This window comes from Prosopis cineraria, unplaced genomic scaffold, assembly GCF_029017545.1.
Source record: "Prosopis cineraria cultivar Desert tree isolate PC_DT_omini unplaced genomic scaffold, ASM2901754v1 PC13, whole genome shotgun sequence".
In the NCBI taxonomy this organism is placed as follows: domain Eukaryota; kingdom Viridiplantae; phylum Streptophyta; class Magnoliopsida; order Fabales; family Fabaceae; genus Prosopis; species Prosopis cineraria.
Genome location: NW_026555344.1, coordinates 29,585,545 through 29,589,477, shown reverse-complemented (window position 1 = coordinate 29,589,477; position 3,933 = coordinate 29,585,545). Strand labels below are relative to the sequence as shown.

Genomic DNA, 3,933 nt, shown 5'->3' with positions numbered 1-3,933 from the left:
TTGAAGCCAATGGAAAATCAAAATATTTTTATTTTCATTTGTTTTTTTGGACAACTATTGGATGATGATGAGCACAAGAAGCAGAAATTATTAGAAGCTTACACAACCTGGCTTGGAGATGAAGAAGAAAATATAAGAAAATGTTATTCTGAAAAATTCATTAAGCTGGATAAGAAGCACTTTGTACATATGATGCCTGTTGGATTCAGTATTCATCATGGAGCTTTTCTTGAGAAGAAGTACTCAAAGTCAATACATTCATGATAACGATCCGTTATTTACGACAACGGTAAACACAAAGAACATTGAGAGGGATTTGTTACTACTTGAAAATCAACTTCCATTTTATATCTTAGAGAAATTATATGAGCTTGTTCCAACCACCAGACTACAAAAAGAGCATTCAAATTTCCTTGATCTTGCTCGCCAGTGGTTTAAAATTTATGATCCTTATCGTGCGTGGAGCAGACAAGAGATTAATAAGCGAATGAAGCTCAAGCAAGGTTGGGATCGGCCAAATCATTTTATTGATGTAATCAGATACATTTTTATTCCACGCCATTTTATCAATACAGGTTACTATGACAAGTTTGATCCAGTCATAAGGTCAACAACAAAGTTACAAAGGGTATGGATATCTTTTGAGCCAGTTTCTGAGAGATCTTTTCTTGATATTACATTCAAGAAAGTACCAATTTTAAGTTGGCTGGGTTTATATAGATCTCGTTTGCAGATCCCACAAGCAATGATAGATGATTTATCGGAGTTTATTTTAGGCAATCTCATTCTCTTCGAGCAGTATCATTATCCATATCATGCTTATATTTCAAGCTATGTTAACTTGATTGCTTGTCTCGTTCAAAAAGAGGGGGACGTGAATCTGCTGGTAGAGAGTGGAATTGTTCTTAATAAGCTATCAACCGATAAAGAACTCATAGATTTGTTCAGAACTCTTGACAATCAGCTTCAATTAGACTACTCTTGTTATAAGGATCTTTCATAGAAGCTACACAAACGTTACTACAGTCTTTTCTATCACAGTTTGGCTGTTGTATGGTTGTTGAACTTCAAGGACCTTTCAAGAGTCATTGCAACATTTTCAGGCTTACTTGTCATTGTTTTCCTCTATGTATGCCATTCTCGATGTGAAGAATAATGATAATAATTAGTAGTTCTTCGGTTTGTAACATCAGTTTATGCAAAAACAAAATAAACTTAGCTTTGTTTCATCACTCTCTATGTGTGATCGTGTTTTACCATTTATTGTATTGCAAATGTCTTGGTGGCACCGGTGGTAGACGTGGATGGCGAACTACAAACTGCTTAAGTCGTGCCTAAAAGGACACTGTCCTTAAGAACTATTTTGGCACACCGAACGACGGACTGATAGTTCCTCAGGATTAAAGAAGCACTTCTTGCAGAGCAAGGAAATAGAATAGCAAAAACTAAAACATAGCAAGACGAACAACACAGAGAGGGAGGAGAGAATTGCCCCGAAAACTCAAAAGGCTGGCAACTTGCTCTGTCTGCACCCATGGCTATATATAACCTAAAGATGGAGACATGAACGTTGGCCCATAATCACTAGATTAAAGCTTCGGTTACACACGTATAAAACACCATTAATATGAAGACGTTGGCAGACAAAAATGTTTGAGATATTAACTCACAAAATCGGTTAATCTGGAAACGTTGGCAGACAAAAATTTTTAAGACATTAACTCACAAAATTGATTTTCAAAAGTGGTTTAATGCCCAAAAAACTGCTAAGGCTTCAAGTTCAAATTCAAAATAGCAAAACTGGAGGTTTTTTGGGGAAGCTAAAATAATTATTTATTTAATTATTTTTATAAAAATAACCCGGTAAAAGGAACCCAGTGCCTCTTGAACTCGTGCGCAGGGGGCGAATCGGCTAATTTCAACTATGATTTGCCTATGTTGGCCTGTCTCATGTGCGTAAGGCTACTTCTCCTCCAAGCCCATTTTACTAGCCCGCTTCATTCCTTAGTATGTATATGCTAGGAGAGTCCTTCATTTAGTCAATGTGGGACTTTGACACACACACTTTTGACACACACACAACAATCCCCTACATGTGTCAAAAGGATCTATGTTTGTCTGAGTTATTCACATGGAGGATAATCACTTTAGATTTGGTGTCTGTCGACTTGAACCAAACCTAGACTAATAAAACTTAGCACACAGAAAAGTCGGTATAACTTCATTATTGAACCAACAGATCTTGAGCATGTGCTAGAGGTCTTATTAATCAGATTATACCCCCATCGTCTCTACTGTTAATGATGGTTTTGCACGTTATCGGCCATGTGCATGCTTGGTTTTAACAAATGCTCTTGAGATTTTGCCATGATCTCATAGGAGTGGCCCCACTCCACATTTGTATATGTGTTTTCATCAAGTATATCTACAATGAATACACCATCCATAAGGACTATGAAAACATTAAGAGCTTTCACTCAACCTCCATTCAATACATTTAGCACTTTCTCAAGTCATAGGAAAGGATAAAAATTCAGTGCTAGCAGAACTAACAAATGACTTGTTCTTACCCATCAGACCTCCTTTATGGGATCTCCAATCACAAAGGTTAGGTTGCCATCACTATTAATTTCAAACAGGCTTAAGTCCTATTCCCCTCGACGTTTCAATAATAAATTTCTTCCCTAGGGGCTTAGTTAACGGATCCACTAGATTTAACTCTGATCTCACATAATCGATTGAGATGACCCATCTTTGAGCAACTACCTTATAATATTATGTCTTAATCGAATATGTCTACTTTTACCATTAAAGGTCTTATTTTTAGCCGTTACTATTGCAGACTGGCTATCACAATGTAAAGACACTAATGGTGTGGGCTTTTCTCCTATTAGAATACTCGCTAAGAAGTTTTTCAACCACTCAGCCTTAGTTCCAGCCAGCTTCATGGCAATAAACACAGAGTCCCTTGAGAATTTTGTATTGATTATCTATTTTGCAGACTTTCAAGTTATTACACCACTACCAAGAGTGAATATATAACCACTAGTGGATTTTGTCTCTTCTAAATTTGAAATCCAGTTAACATCATTGTATCCTTCCAATACAACAGGAAATCCACTATACCATATACCATAATTCATGATACCTTTCAAATATCTCAAGACTCTTACCAGAGCCTCCTAGTGTTTACTACCTGGATAGTGGGTATATCTGCTCAATCTGCTTACAGCATAAGCTATATCAGGCCTAGTAAAATTCATCAAATGTAACAGACTCCCAATAATCTGTGCGTACTCAGATTGAGCAACTAGGTCACCCTTGTGCTTTTATAATTGCACACTCGAAATATAAGGAGTACTCAGAGGAGCATCTTCAAGATGTCCAAACTTTTTGAGAATTTTCTCAACATAATGTTCTTGAGAAAGCAAAATTCCATTTTCATTCCTTATGATTTTTACACCCAAGATTACCTTGGCTTCACCCATATACTTCATATCAAAATTTGAAGAAAGAAAATTTTTTGTTTTATTAACAACACACATACTAGAGCCAAAAATTAGCATGTCATCCACATACAAGCATATAATCACACAATCATTATTCACTAGTTTTGTATAAACACATCTTTCTACTTCAACAGTAGAAAATCCACCAGTTGTCAAAATTTGATTAAGTTTCTCATGCCATTGCTTAGGCGCTTATTTTAAGCCATACAAAAACTTGACAAATTTACAAACTTTATTTTCTTGCCTAAGAATCACACATTCCTCAGGCTATACCATGTAAATTTCTTCTTCCAAATTACCATTTAAAAAAGTGGTTTTTACATCCATTTGGTGAACAAAAAGCTTGTAAATTGAGGCTAAAGCAATAAGAACTCTTATAGAAGAAATTCTAGTCATAGGAGAAAATGTGTCAAAATAATCTATA

The 3,933-nt window shown here is 35.8% G+C and overlaps 1 protein-coding gene across 1 annotated transcript; it reads left to right on the top strand.

Moving 5' to 3' along the window:
• The first annotated feature begins 217 nt into the window (after positions 1-217).
• LOC129289999 (UPF0481 protein At3g47200-like) lies at positions 218-1,003 on the top strand. Its single transcript, XM_054926726.1, has one exon. It carries the CDS (start codon positions 218-220, stop codon positions 1,001-1,003), a length of 786 nt encoding a protein of 261 aa, XP_054782701.1.
• Positions 1,004-3,933: the final 2,930 nt, after the last annotated feature.